The 18,082-nt window shown below is 33.6% G+C and overlaps 2 protein-coding genes across 2 annotated transcripts; one reads left to right on the top strand and one right to left on the bottom strand.

Moving 5' to 3' along the window:
• The first annotated feature begins 8,463 nt into the window (after window positions 1–8,463).
• Window positions 8,464–12,283, top strand: LOC18045973 (receptor-like protein kinase). Its single transcript, XM_024189398.1, has 2 exons — window positions 8,464–11,631; window positions 11,744–12,283. The coding sequence occupies exons 1-2, from the start codon at window positions 8,619–8,621 to the stop codon at window positions 12,088–12,090; spliced, it is 3,360 nt and encodes a 1,119-aa protein (XP_024045166.1). The 5' UTR covers window positions 8,464–8,618; the 3' UTR covers window positions 12,091–12,283.
• A 2,302-nt stretch (window positions 12,284–14,585) lies between these two features.
• Window positions 14,586–15,986, bottom strand: LOC18048979. The gene is made up of 2 exons (XM_006441152.2): window positions 15,831–15,986; window positions 14,586–14,927 (listed from the first exon to the last, which is right to left on the bottom strand). The coding sequence occupies exons 1-2, from the start codon at window positions 15,951–15,953 to the stop codon at window positions 14,832–14,834; spliced, it is 219 nt and encodes a 72-aa protein (XP_006441215.1). The 5' UTR covers window positions 15,954–15,986; the 3' UTR covers window positions 14,586–14,831.
• Window positions 15,987–18,082: the final 2,096 nt, after the last annotated feature.

Here is an 18,082-nt window from a genome sequence, read left to right as displayed (position 1 = left end):
TAATGAAGTAATATGTTGTATTTTTATTTTTATATATTATTTATGTATTTATTATTATTACTATTATTTATATTAAATTATTAAATAGTAATCAATTTTATATATTAATTATTACAATACAATTAAATAATACATTATTTAGTTATATTTTTTTAATATAATAAAAAAATATAATATAATTTTATTGAACAGTAATTTATATAATTGTTAATTTATATTAATAATTATAATGTAAACATAAAAGAAAATAAAAATTAATATCATATAATATCATATTAAATTAAAAAATCATATTTATTTATTATTATTATTATAAAGTTAAAAAAAAGAAAAAACTAATGCAGTAGTTGCCGCATCAATTGGCTGCATTATGATGCACCATAATGTAGCTAATTGTTGCACCAAACATGAGCAATGCAACCTCTTGTTACGAGGGGTGCCAAATATCCCCTAAGTACATGGAACATTTATGATAGAGTGCGACTATTAGCATTTCTCTAAAACTCTTATAAAATCATGTTTTTAATTTATACATTTATAGTTTTGCCCTTCATAATTTGAAAGCAAACTAACCCAGTTAAATCTATGCATCTTCCTTGTAAAGAAAAAATAGGACAAATAAATCATTTGTTGCTATCAATCTCCAATAGATATGATATATGATTATCGAGGATAGAATTTTTTAATTAATTATATAATTAGTTAGTTGGCTCAAATAATTTAATTTGCTTTTATATATATACATATATGTATAGATGGTAGATGATGCTGAAAAAGAGGCTAATATTTGAACTGCTAATGGTAAAGAAGAGGAAATGCATCATCAACAAAATAAGCAAGATGACAGTAGAAAGGGCGTTGAAAACACAAAAAATAAGTGACTATCAAAGTAATTTTTTCATGTATAATTTTACAAACACAAAATGATTTTTTGTTGTGAAAGATAATCTAATTTAAAGGAAAATTCATATTGGTAACACAAGAATTCAAGGTGAAATTTGAAAATATTCTAGATGTGAAGAGTGACAACATATATCAAGGCATAAATTATGTATCATAGCTGTATATATATTGTAATTAGGAGTATCTTTAATTTCCTAATTAGGAGTATCTGTAATTTCCTTATTTAGATAGATCTAATTACTAGAAATTAGCCTAGATTTGGTTGATGTAATAGCTTAAAATCAGCCTTGTAAATCTCTACAGTTTCTATATAATGAGAGGAGCTCTCACAACGAGAGACATTTAATCCAATTGATATGGTATCATAGCCATAGTTCAAAATTTTAGAAAATCTTCTTGTGAGTCTAAGATCTTGGTTTTGGGTAGATTTCTGGTATTCTTGTTGAGTGTTATTTCTGGTATTTTTTGTGAACTCTTAGGTTAGTTTATTTGCTTTACTTTTTGTTACATTTGGTGAGTTACGGGTAACATGTCAACTAGCAACATGGAAAATTTTGGTGTGCGTTTCACGGGTAAGAATTATTCTACCTGGGAATTTCAGTTTCGATTATTTGTCGTGGGAAAAGAACTCTAAGGTCACATAGATGGTAGTAATCCAGCTCCTATTGACCCTCCTAAATTGGCTCAATGGCAAGTCAAAGATGCTAGAGTCATGACGTGGATTGTGGGATTAGTTGATCAGTCACTCGTTCCCAATCTAAAGCCACATAAGACAGCTAAAGACAAGTGGGAGTATTTGAAAAAGATTTATAATCAAGACAATACAGCCAAACGTTTTCATTTAGAGTGCGAGATTGCTAGGTACTCTCAGGGTGATCTCTCCAATCAAGATTATTTCTCTGGATTTCAAAACTTATTGGCAAAATATGTTGACATGATTTATGTCCAAGTACCAATTGAATCTCTAGTTGATGTTTAAGAAGTGCATGAACAGAGCAAGTGAGATCAGTTTTTGATGAAACTACATCCTGAATATGAGGTAGCCCGCTCCAATATGATGAATCGTGATCCTTCTCTTTCTTTGGATGTGTGCTTTAAAGAATTACTTCGTGAAGAGAAACTTCTTGCAACACAAACTATTCTCCAGCAAAATAAAATGCATGATAATGCAATTACTTATGCTGCAGCTCATGGGAGAAGCAAGGGGAGAGACATGCGACAAGTTCAATGCTTTAGCTGCAAGGAATACAGACATATTGATGTTAACTATGCAAAGAAATTTTGCAACTATTGTAAGAAGCTTGGGCATATTATCAAAGAATGTCCTACTCTTCCCCAAAATCGTTAAGCTAGTCAGGACGCTGTTGCTAATAAGGCTTTTGATGGTTCAACAACTGTTGATAAATCAGCTCTTACTCCAGAAATGGTTCAGCAGATGATTATTACAGCCTTTTCAGCCTTAGGGCTTCAAGGTAAATGCACTCTACCATATTTCTATTGGCTTGTTGATTCTGGCGCATCCAATCATATAATCAATTCTAGCGACACTCTTAGCAATGTTCAAAAACATTATGAAAACATTCAGATTGCTAATGGTAGTAAGTTATCTATTCATGCTATTGGGGACACTAATTCTTTAATTAAATATGTTCTTATATCTCCTCAATTTTCTACTAATCTTATTTCAGTAGGACAATTGGTTGATAAAAATTGTGATGTTCGATTTTCCCGTGATGGTTGTATTGTGCAGGATCAAGTGTCGGGGAAGATATTGGCGAAGGGGCTTAAAGTTGGATGCTTGTTTCCTTTGCACTTTTCTGTTTCTAATTTCGTTTCTTTGGCTAGTATTGCTGTAAACCAAAAGAGTGAAGTATGGCACAAACGTTTAGGCCATCCTAATTCTATTGTCCTATCTCATTTAATAAATTCAAGTTTATTAAGCAATAAAGATCAGTTTTCCTCTTAATTTTCTTTTGATTGCTCTGCTTGTAAATTAGGTGAAAGCAAGTCTCTTTCTTTTCCTTCTCATGGTAGTCATGCAGAAAACTGCTTTGATATAATTCATAGTGACGTGTGGAGCATTACTCCTGTTATATCTCATATCAATTATAAGTACTTTGTCACATTCATTGATTATTACAGTAAGTATACTTGGATTTATTTTCTTCTTCTAAACCTGAGGTATTTTCTGTCTTCAAAACATTTGTAGCCTATATTGAGACTCAATTTTCTTCAAATATTAAAGTGCTCATATCATATTCTAGTGGCGAATATTTGTCCTATGAATTTCATGATTTTCTTCAGTAAAAGGGAATTGTTTCCCAACGCTCCTGTCCTTATACACCTCAGCCTTTTTTTTTTAACGTAAGAATCATCATTTATTAAATGTTGTTCGAACTTTATTACTTGAATATTTTGTTCCATCTAAATTTTGGGTTGAAGCCTTAAGTACAGCAGTATATCTAATTACTCGCTTGCCTTCAAGTGTCTTGAACTTTGAATCTCCCTATTATCGTCTTTATCATAAGCATCCCAACTTTCTAGACATGCATACTTTTGGCTGTGCTTGTTTTGTTCATTTGCCACCTCATGAGCATCATAAGCTTTCTGCTCAATCTGTTAAATGTACTTGTATGGGTTATAGTGCTTCACACAAAGGTTATGTTTGCTACGATCCATGTTCTAACAGATTTCGTATTTCTCGTCATGTTATTTTCTTTGAAAATCAATTCTTATTTTCTACACATGTTGAGTCTTCACCAGAGTCACTTGTTTTTCTTAGTTTTAATGAGGTAAATACTACTATTGAGAGATTCAAGCATGGATTTGTTTATACACGACAATGTCCAACTTTGCAGCCTCCTGAGCTTGATTCGACATCTGAGCCTGTTCAAACTGTTTCTTCCACAGACAATCAGCCCTCAAACACTACTGTTTGCCGCTCTTTCAGAATCATTCGACCACCTAATCAGTATAGATTTCACACATCTCTTCATACTACTTTTACCAGTGTTTCTATTCCTTCATGTTATTCAGAAGCTGCTAAATATAATTGTTGGCGTAAGGCTATGGAAGAAGAACTTCAAGCTCTCAAGGACAATCACTAATGGGATATTGTTCATTGTCTGACTAATGTTAAACCTATTGGTTGTAAATAGGTCTACTCAATCAAGCTTTGTTCAGATGGTTCTCTAGATCGCTATAAGACACGACTGGTTTCCCTTGGTAACAAACAAGAGTATGGGATCAATTATGAAGAGACTTTTGCTCCGGTTGCCAAAATGACTATAGTCGGTACGATTATTTCGATTGCTGCCTCACAAGGCTGGCCACTTCATCAAATGGATGTTAAAAACGCGTTTCTTCTTGGTGATCTCAAATAGGAGATTTACATGGTTTTACCACATGGCTTGCCTTCCTCCTCTTCTTTAGATGTTTGTAAGCTGAAGCGATCGCTCTATGGGTTGAAGCAAGCTCCCCGGGCTTGGTTTGATAAATTCCGATCCACCTTGCTTCAATTCTCGTTTAAGCAAAGCCAATATGACTCATCTTTGTTTCTTTGCAAGACAGCTACTGGTATTGTTCTTCTTCTAGTTTATGTTGATGATATTGTTATCACTGGGACAAATTCTGCCTTAATTGCTCAGTTACAACAACATCTTCAAGCCTCATTTCATATGAAGGATCTTGGTCCTCTTACTTATTTCTTGGGTTTGGAAGTTCATTACGATTCTTCAGGGATTTCTTTGAATCAACATAAATACACATAAGATTTGCTTAAATTAGCTAGTCTTCATGATGCCTCTCTTGTGGATACTCCACTAGAAGTCAACACAAAGTATCGTAGTGAATAAGGTAAACTCATTTATGATCCTATTATCTATCGACAATTGGTGTGAAGCTTGAATTATTTGACTATTACGAAGTTGAATATTTCTTTTGTTGTCCAGCAAGTACGTCAATTCATGCAACATCCCCGTCATTTACATTTAATTGCTGTTCGTCGTATCCTTCGATACCTTCGTGGGACTTCTAGCCGTGGATTGTTCTTTCCCGCTAGTTCTCCTCCTCATCTTGTTGCCTATAGTGACGCTGATTGGGCTGGCTATCCGGACACTCGACGATCTGTCACTGGCTGGTGCATATTTCTTGGGAATTCCTTGATTTCTTGGAAGAGCAAGAAGTAGGATCATGTTTTTAAATCTTCAACTGAATTTGAATGTCGTGCTATGTTTGCTGCTTGTTTGGCTTCGTGGACTTCTAGCTGAGCTTGGTTTCTCTCAATCTAATCCTACTCCACTCCATGCTGATAATACTAGTGTTATTCAGCTTGCTGCAAACCCGGCTTTCCATGAACGCACTAAGCATATTGAGGTAGATTGTCGTTACATTCGTGAAGCTTTGGACACTCGTATTATTTCTCTTCCTCATATTTCCACTACTCTCCAAAGAGCTGATGTATTTACTAAGGCTATGACACGAAAGCGTCATCAGTTTCTTGTGAGCAAATTGATGCTTCTTGATCGACCATCATCAATTTGAGGGGGGATGACAACATATATCAAAGCATAAATTATGTATCATAACTGTATATATATTGTAATTAGGAGTATCAGTAATTTTCTTGTTTAGATAGATCTAATTACTAGAAATTAGCCTAGATTTTGTTGATGTAATAGCTGAAAATCAGCCTTGTAAATCTCTACAGTTTTTATATAATGAGAGGAACTCTCACAATGAGAGACATTCAATCCAATTGATAAAGAGAGAGAGTGGGGGATTTGAGACCTCATAAGAGAGAGTGAGATAGGTTTGTAGAGAAATAAAATTGCAGGGTTATAAGCGGAATTAAAGTGGGTTCTTTTAGAAAAAAACTAAAATTTTAAAAGCTTTTAACGAGATATCCTAAGAGGCGGGGTATGTGGAGGTACTAATAGTCCTATACTCCTACTCTTTATGATGGTGTATGTGTTTTATGTATATGATCAGAGCTAGGGGTGGGCACGGGTCGGGTTGGGTCGGGTTGAAAAATTTCAACCCAACCCAACCCATTACATATCTCAACCCAACCCGACCCAACCCGCAAAGCTGCGGGTTGGGTCGGGTTGGGTTGGACTTTTAAAAAAATTTATTTTTATAGTTTAATTAAATAGTGAACAAAAATAAATAAATTAATTAAAAATAAAAAAATGCAAATGTTAAAATCTTTAGAACAAATCCAACATTTCAGAATTTTTATATTTATATTTTTTAACTTTTATATGAAATATCAAAATTTATATAATAATTTTTACACACATATGGGTTGATCGGTTGAGTTAGGTTGATTGGATTGGTTTTTTGAAAAAAATCTATTATTATAGTCTAATTAATTAGTGAACAAAAATAAATTAATTAATTAGATAAACTAAAAAAATACAAATATTAAAATCCTTAGAACAAATCTAACATTTCAAAGTTTTCATATTTATATTTTTTAATTTTTATATAAAATATCAAAATTTATATATGGATATACGGGTTGACGGGTTGGGTTGGGTTGATAAAATAAACGGATTGGGTTGGGTTGTTAAATTCCCAACCCGCAAATAGTGCGGGTTGGGAATTTAACAACCCAACCCAATCCGTTTATTTTATCAACCCAACCCAACCCGTAAAAAATCACACGGGTTGGGTCGGGTTCACGGGTTGGGCGGGTTGATTCCCACCCCTAATCAGAGCGTTCCTTTAATATTGTAAAGACATTTTATTCTTCACATTCGTGTGTGCTGACGTAGGTAGGAGGGATTTGACTCTTCCCTTCAGGTCGGAGTGCTTTTGTATGTTAAATAAATTATTGTGCTCATTTCATATCATGCACATGCATTGCTTATATTACTTTTTCTTTTACAATAATTGAACCACAATACCCCCATCAAATATCGAATTAAGTATATCTCTTTATATATGAATTTTTTTATCTTCTATCTTCGTTGAAAGAGGGAAAACTTATTTGTTATGTACGTATTTTGCGTTTAAGGGGAAAAAAAATATTTTGACTATTTAGTTATGGTCATTACAATATATATTGTGATTTTAAGATGTTTTATTTGAAGAATATCATTTAGAAAAATTATATTAGAGCCGTAAATTTAACCTTATAGAATTAGTTTTGGTAATTACTAAATCCATCTATATGGTTCACATTATCTTTTGTATCTCTCTAATAACTAAAACGAGGTAAGATGGGAAATGTGCTTATGTATTAAGTCATGTTAGACTAAATATATTATAAATTAGAGGAAATAATTAAAGAAAAATATATTAATACATTTAGTTTGATAAAATAATCACAGAGACTCTTATTTTCATAATTGGTTACACATAACATACCTTATTTAAATAATTTATATTCTTAACCTTGGAGCCTATGTAACTATTTATAAATATAAAATAGAAGTCTGTGTGATAAAAGGAATCGTGTATCCTAAAATAGAATTAATATAATAAAAACAATGAAATCTCCACGACCATTTTACTAAACTATTTAGATATAAAAAATTTATAAAAATAACTATAAAACTTTAAATTTTTTAAAATTGACCCCTCAATTTTTTTAATTTCATAACTAGCCAAATACAGTTTTTGGACTAAAACACTCCCCGCTTTTAGATTCCTAATTGTCACACATACGATGAATACGAGTGACAGGCATTTGCTTTTTATGACAAACAAGTGTCTGCCACATATTTTAATCATGTACGACAAGCGGTTGTCACCCTGTTTATCACCAAAAATAAATATTTGTCACACATATTTTGAGTTTTGTCTTCAATTATGTTCTAAATTGAATTTTTAGTATTTTCAATGATTCTTTTTATCTATCAACTCAACTAAATACTTAAAGGATTCGCATTATTTTATGAATGAAAAATAACAACATTTATAAAAAAAATCACATCAGTTTCAAACTAAACCTTAAACTTAAAATATTTAATACACATTGTGTGAAAAAAATACACTACCCTTAACTTCTTGCTCTTTAATGGATGATTCTTTCTTTAGTTGTGCGTTACTACAATTATTTGATGAATTTGATAATTTGTTGAGAGTGATGAGATTTGGTGCTTTTGGTGAGTTAGTTATGTTTGATGATTTTTTAATAGTAGTATTATTTTGGTAATTTGTTGAAATTGATGAGGGTTATTTAATCTAAAAAATTTGTATTTAGTTAGTTATGATAGAAAAAAAGTTGAGAGGGATTAAGTTCAAAAAGTAAAAGAAAAATTTATGATGATTTTTGTAAATTTTCCGATGTCGCTGTCATTTATCGTAATAATTGTATACAGTACGTACATATGACCCCATTTTTAAATTCATCAATCATGGAAGCTACAAGGGCAAGGCTGGTGCGCTCCAATAAGATCAACATCAAAATTCAAATTGTTATATTATTTCGCGATGGCCGGCCAGCTGCATAGTAAAAACATATATATAACTCACGTGGAAAACACCATTAGTTTTATATTCATTAAACTCACTTTTAAGTTTTAATGCATATCTACTCAATCCTAGCTTTTCTTTGACTCAAAAGTGCTGCAACTTCTCATTATTTTAATCTGAAGGCTGTTCAAAACGTACCAAAAGCAATCATATTGGAATCTGTACCTTTGCATGTGCTGCCATTTTCTGTCCATTATCAACAACATTAGCAGCGTTCGTAGCATTAACTCACCATGCTTTTGTTAATTTCCTATTATGTTCTCTTCTCTCTCAATCAATTCTTAGCTCTATCAGTTTCTTCACCTCCATCAGCCATCTCCCTTGTCCAGTTTCTTGATAGCCTTCCCAAACAATCACAAAGTCATTTGCCGTGGAACCAATCTGTTTCAACTTCTGCTCCTTGTAAATGGTCGGGAGTGTCTTGCTACAACAATAGTTCCAGTCTCAAGGCCTTGAACCTCTCAGGCTTTGGACTCTCTGGTGTCCTAAACAACTCAATCTCTTACATCTGCAAAAACCAACATTTGCTTTCTCTTGATCTCAGTGGCAACGAATTCACGGGCAGCATTCCGAAGCAACTTGGCAACTGTGGCCAACTCAAGACTCTTCTTCTCAATGACAACCGCTTTCAAGGCTCAATCCCACCTGAGATTTTCAAGTTGAAGCGGCTTTCATGGCTTGACTTGGGTTACAATTCACTCTCTGGTAAAATTCCCCCACAGGTAAGCCTCTGCTACAGTCTTGAATCCATTGGCTTCCACAACAATTTTTTAAATGGTGAGCTTCCAAATGATATATGTTCTCTACCCAAGTTGAAGTCTTTGTACTTGAACACAAATAACTTAACTGGTTTATTACCAGAATTCCCAAATTCATGTGCAATTTTGCATCTTTTGATTCATGAGAATGATTTTGTTGGATCTTTACCGACTTCCCTGAGCAATTGCCGCAATCTTGTTGAGTTTTCTGCATCCTCCAATAATTTCGGGGGGGCTATTTCACCATGGATATTTAAGGGTCTTTTGCAACTTGAAGTTCTGTATTTGGATGACAACAATCTTGAAGGGCAAATTCCTGAGACTTTGTGGGGTCTCGAAAATTTACAAAAGCTTGTTCTTTCAGCAAACAAACTTAACGGAACCATATCTGGGCAGATTTCTCATTGCAATCAGCTACAAGTTATTGCTCTCTCACGAAATAATCTAGTTGGTCAAATTCCTAGATCAGTGGGAAATCTATCTAGTTTAAACAGTTTGTTACTCTTTAATAACAGACTTCAAGGAACATTACCTCCTGAGCTTGGAAATTGCGGTTCACTTGTTGATCTCAGGCTTCAGCATAACTTTATTGGAGGAACTATTCCTCCTGAAATTTGCAATCTCGCGAAGCTTGAGGTTCTTTATCTGTTCAACAATCGTATTGAAGGAGCTATTCCGCATCAAATTGGTAGAATGAGCAAACTTGTGGAGTTGGCTCTGTATAACAATAGCTTGACTGGTAGAATCCCTCCAGATATTACCCGCTTGAGAAATCTTCAATTTCTATCTTTAGCTCATAATCATCTCACTGGAGAGGTGGCACTGGAGCTTGGGAAACATTTTCCTTATCTGTCTAGATTGGATTTAACTGGGAACAGCTTTTATGGGCCAATTCCTGCAAACATATGTGTTGGCACTAATCTTTTTGTTTTGGTCCTTGGAAACAACCGCTTCAATGGAAGCTTTCCTATTGAAATTGGAAAATGTTCCTCTCTTCGGAGAGTGATTCTGAGCAACAACCTTCTCCAAGGGAGTTTACCAGCTACTCTGGAAAGGAACCCAGGGGTCTCCTTTTTGGATGTTCGAGGAAACTTGCTTCAAGGAAGCATACCTCCAGTATTTGGTTTTTGGAGCAATCTAACAATGCTTGATTTTTCTGAGAATAGGTTGTCTGGCTCCATACCTTCTGAACTTGGAAACCTTGAGAATCTTCAAATTTTGAGACTCTCTGCTAATAAACTCGATGGCAGAATTCCCTATGAGTTAGGTAAATGCACAAAAATGATCAAATTGGACCTCAGCGACAATTATCTTGCGGGTAGTATTCCTTCAGAGGTAATATCATTGGAAAAAATGCAAAGCCTTTCCCTTCAAGAGAACAACCTTAGTGGAGCAATTCCAGACGCTTTCTCTTCCGTCCAGAGTCTCTTTGAGTTGCAGCTTGGGAGCAATATTTTTGATGGTTCTATTCCTTGCAGTTTGAGTAAGCTTCATCATTTCAGTTCAATTTTAAATGTAAGCAATAATAAGCTTTCTGGGAAAATCCCAGAATGCCTTGGCAATCTTGACAAGTTACAAATTCTCGATCTCTCAAGTAACAGCTTCTCTGGTGAGATACCAACTGAAGTGAACAACATGGTCTCCCTTTACTTTGTGAACATATCATTTAATCACTTTTCAGGAAAACTACCAGCTAGTTGGACCACTTTAATGGTTTCATATCCGGGGTCCTTTCTTGGAAATTCTGAACTTTGTCGGCAAGGTAATTGTGGTAAAAATGGGAGAGGGCATACAAGAGGGCGTCTGGCTGGCATAATTATTGGGGTACTTCTCTCTGTGGCCTTGCTTTGTGCTTTTTTTTACATAATGGTGGTTCGAGTCCTTCGAAGTAAATGCTTCTCAGATCCATCTCTTCTTCAAGATGTTCAATCAAGATCTGAAGATTTACCAAGGGATTTGAGATATGAAGATGTTATTCGTGCGACTGAAGGTCGCATTATTGGGAAAGGCAAGCATGGGACTGTCTATCGGACATTATCGAACAACTCGAGAAAGCATTGGGCTGTCAAGAAACTGAATCGTTCCGAGACAAACTTTGATGTTGAGATAAGAACTTTGAGCTTAGTAAGGCATCGAAATATTCTAAGAATTGTTGGTTCTTGTACAAAAGATGAACATGGATTCATTGTGACTGAGTACATGCCTGGTGGAACACTTTTTAATGTATTGCACCAGAATGAACCTCGCTTGGTTTTGGATTGGAACACTCGGTATCACATTGCTTTAGGCATCGCCCAAGGCCTTTCCTACCTTCACTATGATTGTGTGCCACAAATTATTCACAGAGATATTAAATCAGATAACATTCTGTTAGATTCTGAATTGGAACCAAAGATCGGAGATTTTGGGATGTCCAAGTTGATTTCTGATTCTCATTCCAGCTCAACAAGGTCTGCAATTGTTGGATCACTAGGCTACATAGCCCCAGGTTAGTTGCATGTTTCCGCACTTCCTTTTCTTTCCCTAATTGATCTTGAAAAAATAGATATTGGGAGCTCACTTTCTAAATCCTTTCTGCTGCTTGTCTTGCTGCACATCAGAAAATGCATACTCAACCAGATTGACAGAGAAGTCTGATGTGTATAGCTATGGCGTCATTCTGTTTGAGCTTCTGTTCAGAAAAATGCCAGTGGACCCCTGCTTTGGAGAAGACACGGATATCGTCACCTGGACGAGGTGGAAGCTACAAGAAAATCATGAGTGCATTTGCTTCCTTGACAGGGAAATCAGTTTCTGGGACAGTGATGATCAACTAAAAGCACTGAGATTGTTAGAGTTGGCACTAGAATGCACCAGGCAAGTAGCTGATATGAGACCCTCCATGAGAGAAGTTGTAGGATTCCTCATCAAACTGAACGATAAAAATGAAGGAAGCATAAGAAGATAAACAAAGCATCCAGCACTTTGGTGATTTTTTGCTGTGTAGAAATGCAAGACCAAGAAATGGCACATCACTTAAAAGTAGCCTACAAGGCAGCTAGGCACTGCTTTTGCTTCTGAAAAAATGTTTCTGCCTTGAACACTTTGTAAATTTGTGTTAAAAGAAGAGCATTAAGGTCACGTACAAAAGGTTTATTCCATTATTAGCACACCGAGCATTGGGGAACTTACTGCAAAAACTTCTGTTCTAAAGATGAACCATTTTTCACTGGTCTTTTGGATTTATGATGCAGATGTAAGCAATTTATTTCTTCTAGGTGCATATTACCGTACTTCAAACGTTGTTTTGTTAGTATGAGATAACATCTTTGAGAGAGATGAAAGATCGTAAACATTCTTGTTGACATCTTCCCCATTTGCCTGAGAATGCGTTTTCTGGTTGCATGATTTCGAACAGAGTTCTCATTTATCAAAGACCTTTTTCGGGCGATAATGCAGATGCAGTGCATTAGCATGATAATTTCTCTCTCACGGTAAAGCAAATAACTTTTTCAAGTAACAATCTTCTCCTTTGCATTGTGGTGTTTGGAACAGCGGATTGAGGAGCCATTGATGGAGGAAAAAAGCTCTTCTCATACTAAGGGTTTCATGCAATAGCTCATTTCATCCATACTTTTTAAATAACATCCTAAAACATCGTTCTGTTAACTCAACATTAATTAAGTGCCATTTATTAGTAATTCGTTGAGGGCAAAAAAGAATTTTTTATTAAAGAGAAAATTAGAAAAAAATAAATAAAAATTGATATATAACTAAAAATAATTTTTATCTAATCTCACTAAACAAGAAATACTAAAAAAGATGAAAGCTTTTGTTTCAAGCAATTATTTTGCATTTCTTTTTATTTTGACGGCATGAAATACCTATAAAACCCAGATCTAAGTACAAAAAGTAATCATAATTTTCATGTTTGTATAAGTATACTTTTTAATTGCATTGTGAGCCAACTTGGGGAGACAATAGTAATGACTTGGGTCGAAATAATGGTCAAAGAATAGCAATGGTAAAAGTCTATATAAAAATTGATTGAAGATTAAAGAGATATTCAGCACATGCAAGCAAATAAAAATTGGATGTATTTTTGAATTTTTCTTCCAATGATTTAAAGATATTGTGTTAATTACAGTTTGTAGTGTTATTTAATTGTGTAAAAAATTTATTTTAATATAGTTTATATCACTTTAATGAAAAATCCTAATTCGCCCTCAATAAATTACTAGTTAAGGACATTAAACTAACAATGAATTAGCGAAAGGATGTTTTGAATTATTGTTTAAAAAGTATGGATGAAATTAGTTATTACATGAAACTTTAGGAATGAAAAGAGTTTTGAAGTTATTTCAAGTGTGTCATCACTGAATCTATATTTCACTGAATCGATATTTCAAGTTATTGAAGACTTTTTGTCCTGGTGCAGATTAGCGGAGACTTTTCTCATATCAAGAGTTTCACACACTTCCTAGTTACTAGGTACTGAATGTCTATAATTTTTGTTATTACTATTTCCACATTATATATATATATATATAAATATACTCATTCTCTAGTATTAACTCTATTAAACCCTATATTTTAAGAAAATTTGTTCGTATTTAAAAAAAATATATGAGTGTTAGCACCTAAAATATATATATAACAACCAATAAAACAGTATTTTCGTAGTGTTTTCACGAAAGTAAGAAATATTTATATCTTTGCTTGTGCATTTTTCCATGCTTTATTTACTGTCAATTCATTGACAAACTAAACTTTTGGTAGATGACCGAAGAAATCAGTTCAAACCAACAAAGCAAACCAAAATCCTAACCCCAATTGTCAAACTAAAGAAGTGAAAATGGGGAAAAAAAAATCCCACTCAGTCATTTCAATTCCGTTATGATTTACAAAACAAACTTAGATTAAATTGAAATAGCTCAATATCCAGAGGAGCAAACATAAGTGCAAAATCCATACAATTTACGGAGAGATTTATTCAAGTTGAAAAAATTTGAATTTGATGAAATGCCATAAGAAGAATAAAAATCAGTTCATTTTAATATGTAATAAATCCTGAGAAATCAAAGAAAGATCGGTGACAAATTCTTGATTTTAAGCATTTTCACAGAGAGATTAAAAGAAACGATTATATATTTACACATATTTCCATTTCCTCGTTAATAGGTATTCCATTTCTTCGTTAAAAAGCAGCTGAGTTAAAAAATTTTCCCTCTGAGAACTACCAATGCTATCCTTAATAAGTTCAACTTTCCATGCCAGGCTACTCATAATTTTCCGACCTTTACCAATTACGTGTACCAACTTTCTAAGAAAAATCCATTCTCAAGCAGGTGGTTGTGTGGCAGTAAGCATACTAGTAGGAGTCCAGTGCCACAGATAAAGAGACTAATATAACATGTATGTAATGCAGCAACTTAGGGATACATTGATGTACAGAATCAGCAATAAAAAGGGAAACCACAAACAATTTGAACTCTCTAAAGTTTAATTTGAATACAAATGGCAGTCTCCAACCAATATCAGTAGATAAATGACAGTTATAGGAAACAGTTAATTTGTAATTATTCCTTCGAAGGAGAGGTGAAAAGGGAAATAAAAATGAAAAACCTAGGAATAATCCAAGTACATGTTGAGGAAAAAGAACAGCTTTAGGACAACAGCATCAAACTGCAGCAGTGTGCCTTAAGGAACTTACTCTGTTGCTTCCACATGTTGTGAAGTTTCATCATGTTTCAAAGTTTCCAAAGTAGATATTCGTCTATCCAATGACTGATGAAGGCTTTTCACCTGAGGACAGTGGACAATAAGAATTAAATTCTTTTTCTTTGCAAACTAACAAGATGAATGTTAGCATCGAATCACAATCAAAATGGCAACACAAAAGGCATCCCCATTTGGATAGTTTCGACAAAAATACTATATGGTGCAGGAAAAGACACGTGTGGAGGAAAAGGAGGGTCAACAAAACTAATGGATGGACCGGAATTTAGGCTCCATTCGGCATTATTGTCTGGCAGCTGTTTAATCTACAACTATAAGTTTATTGGTAAACACTTTCAATTGTCATTTAGAAGCGAAGATAATTTTACCACAACAGTGTTTTGATGAAAACCTATATTAATCTTTTTATTTTTTTCAAAATTATTATTTCTCAAGATTTTAAAGTTACGTTTACGCAACAATGCAAGCTTTTATTTCACAACTAAAACTTCCATTTCCCATCGGCTGAGCTTTTAAGCTACAACATCTTGATACCAAATGGAACCTTAATTAGATGTTCGCTTTCAAGCTTTCAGAAATGATCTTGAATTCCAATATGTCGCACATTAAGGAAATTGTTTTGCTCAGAGACCATCTATTCTATAAGATTCATACAATCAATCCGTTCAAAAGTTCTCAAAAGGAACCATGGATATATGAATCTCTCTGCACAGATCTCACTGCTGACTTTTCTAGAAATCACCGGCAACCCACATTCTTAAGTAATTGCAACTACAAGAACATAAGACACACACAATGTGGAGACACTTAGAACATGCAATTCCTTTACAGATATGGGAAATCAAATGCATAAAATTGATTAAATTTCTTGCTACTTGAAGATTGTAAGAGAAATTTATAGATACGGAATAAGAAAACACAACCCAGAAGCTAAAGAAACACTAAGAAATAAGGACGGTGGTATGGTACCTGTTGAGAGATTGATTCATGGGCAAGTTTGTAATCGTTGTGGAGGATATAGAGGCCCAAAGCGGACGCCGTTGCTGCACCGGTGAAGAATGATGCTAATCTCACTCTCAATACGTAACCCATCTTTTCTTCTTCTCCTTATCGCTCTCCGTGCCCTTTCCCTTATAACACAACACTATCCGCCGGTGGATCGGGTACGGGTACAAGTACCCGTTTGTTGAAAGGTGGACTCAACCTGGTCGGGCTTTGGATTCAACCGAAGAAAACCCAGCCCAGTTGATGAATTACCGAAGGTTGTATCTACCGACTACCGCATCATTCGCTATTAAATATTTTTTTGACACAGATATTACAATCAGATTTTTGCTGATATTATATCAGACTACTATTAATACTTATAATTAAATATTTTTAGAATTAATTTATATTAAATTCTATGAAACACTGATAAGATTTTAAATTTTACTAATATTCGAGAGACATCTACTCTACTCACATCTCGTAAAAAAAATTATCTCCACTCAATTATTTCATAAATGAAGAGGGAATTAAACCCCCATAATGTACTATTATGGGTGAGAGTGCAGCTTTTGGCCGAGTGGCATATTAACTATTATATTAATGATGATATGAAAAGATCAAATTTTTCATCTTTACATGTGAATTGGTAACACGTAATTTATACCACACGTAATTTGTAAACTTAATATTATTATTGTCCTCAGAAACTCAACATGTACAAATTCTACTAAAATTCGTAAATAGATCTGGCATTAGTAGAATTTAGAGTAAAAATAAAATTTTGGAGTGTCAGCCTAACCTAAAAAACATGTGAAAATTAACTATGGACTGTTTTTGTTTAGTACTTGCTTTTGCATATTGGAGTTCGGATTTGGTAAATATTAAAGAAATGCAACAACAACTCATTTTTTTTTCTTTTAGTTTTGTTAGTGTGTGGTGTATGTGTTTGAACATATAAAAATACTATAATGGTATGTTTACTTCATGGAATAAGAAATGTGAATGAAGGAATGAGAATGAAACTCATATTTACTTGACAAAATATAATTTGGAAATGGGAATAAAATGTGTGGGTCCCACATAATTTGGGAATAAGAAATGAGAATCTCATTCCCATGGGGGGGTTGGGAATGAAAATGAGGTAATGGGAATGGAATATATATTTACTTTTGTATCCCTCTAATTTTTTCATATTTTCCAAATTACCCTTATTCAAATCACAAATAATTTTATTATTTTAAATACCATTAATAATAATAATAATTATTATTATTAAAATTTATTAACTTTATTATTTTAGTTGTTATTAATTATTATTATCATTATTTTATTAACTTTATTATTTTAGTTATTATTAATTTTATTAACTTTATTATTTTACCCTACTAAAATTACTTTGCTTAGAGACATGATGTTTTCATCTCTAGGTCAGCCTAACATGACCCATTACAAAGAGGGAAAAACATTAGAAATGTGTGTATTCCGTTATATATTAGATAATTGTTAAATGGGTCCGGCTATATTGGAACATTTACAACGTAAAGTAGCCACATTAACCATTGGATGCATGTTGTTACAATTGTTTCATACTTTTCTAAAGCAGCCAATGGTTGATGTGGCTGCTTTATATTGGAGATGCTCCAACGTAACTGCAGCCTTGTTGAAAAATCTATTAAGTGAGAATCTACACTAATGTAAGCACCCTAACCTTTCTTAGTCAGGCAAAAAGTTAGAGTTTCTCATCCTATTTTATACTTCTCGATCTAATAAAATATGCAATGTTTTATTTTCTACTTTTCTTAAAATTTGAATAAAAGTTAGATATATTATCTTGCGGTATATATTAAATGTTCGTCGATTGTGGATAAATAATACCTTATAAATAAAATATTGATCTTGATAATAATAGTTTGAACATTATAGAAATATCCCATTTTTGTATAACCTTGTGAAATGTTAATTTTGTCTTCTTCAGGTAATGTAAAATATTTTAAAAAAAATTAAATCTTTCTTTTTTTTTTCTTTTGAAAAAATTGGAAAAAAAAATTAGGGTGTTGCGATATTGGTGACCATCCACCATTATGCTTTAGTGCACTTGAGGCCACTTGTTCAGTTGGTTAATGAGTCAAGCCGTCTAGAAGAGCAAAGCTAATTAGGGAGCTGGTGCTAAAATTGGTGAAAAGGTCTGATGGTTGCTTTAATTAGCAATGCGCAAATGTGACTTGCATTTA

Source organism: Citrus clementina, unplaced genomic scaffold (assembly GCF_000493195.1).
Source record: "Citrus clementina cultivar Clemenules unplaced genomic scaffold, Citrus_clementina_v1.0 scaffold_3, whole genome shotgun sequence".
Taxonomy (NCBI): Eukaryota; Viridiplantae; Streptophyta; class Magnoliopsida; order Sapindales; family Rutaceae; genus Citrus; species Citrus x clementina.
This window is presented reverse-complemented; position numbering and strand designations above follow the sequence as displayed.